At 57.9% G+C, this 579-nt stretch overlaps 1 protein-coding gene across 1 annotated transcript in view; it reads right to left on the bottom strand.

Moving 5' to 3' along the window:
* The window catches only part of EMH_0043650 (uncharacterized protein), a gene marked incomplete at both ends in the record, with an annotated part of 6,465 nt that overhangs the window by 3,119 nt on the left and 2,767 nt on the right, over nucleotides 1-579 (bottom strand). Inside the window, 1 exon segment of the mRNA XM_013495866.1 lies at nucleotides 3-579. Within this exon segment, the coding sequence (XP_013351320.1) occupies nucleotides 3-579 (577 nt within the window).

The raw sequence follows: 579 nt of genomic DNA, 5'->3' as shown, positions 1-579 counted from the left end.
GCTGCTGCTGCTGCTGCTGCTGCTGCTTCTGTTTCTTCTGCATCTGCTGTTGCTGCTGCAGCTGCTGCCGCGGTTGTTGCGGCTGCCTCTGCTTATGCTGCTGCTGTTGCAGCAGCTTCTGCTGTTGTTGTTGCTGCTGCAGCAGACGTAGCTTCTGCTGCTGCTGCTGCTGCTGCTGCTGCTGCTGTAGCCGCAGCAGTGGCTGTCTTGCTGCAGCAGCAAACTCCTTTAGGGCCTCTATCTTCTCTGCTGCTGTGCTGCTGCTGCTGGGGGGCCCCCCCTGCTGCTGCAGCTGGGGTGTATGGGGGGCCCCCAGCAGCTGCAGCAAGCTAAAAAGAAAAACAGAAAAAGAAGAACCATCAACACCATGTAAGCCGGGAAACACTTGCTGCTGCTGCTGCTGCTGCTGTTGCTGCTGTTGCTGCTGTTGCTGCTGTTGCTGCTGCTGCTGCTGTTGCTGTTGCTGTTGCTGGTGGTACTGCTGCTGTTGCTGTTGCTGCTGCTGCTGCTGTTGCTGGTGCTCCTGCTGGTGCTGTTGCTGTTGCTGGTGCTCTTCCTGTGGATCATGCTGTTGCAGCA

The sequence above is a fragment of the Eimeria mitis genome, genomic scaffold (genome assembly GCF_000499745.2).
Source record: "Eimeria mitis Houghton genomic scaffold, Emh_scaff1795, whole genome shotgun sequence".
In the NCBI taxonomy this organism is placed as follows: domain Eukaryota; phylum Apicomplexa; class Conoidasida; order Eucoccidiorida; family Eimeriidae; genus Eimeria; species Eimeria mitis.
Note: the sequence above shows the minus strand (reverse complement) of the source record. Positions and strands in the feature narration are given on the sequence as shown.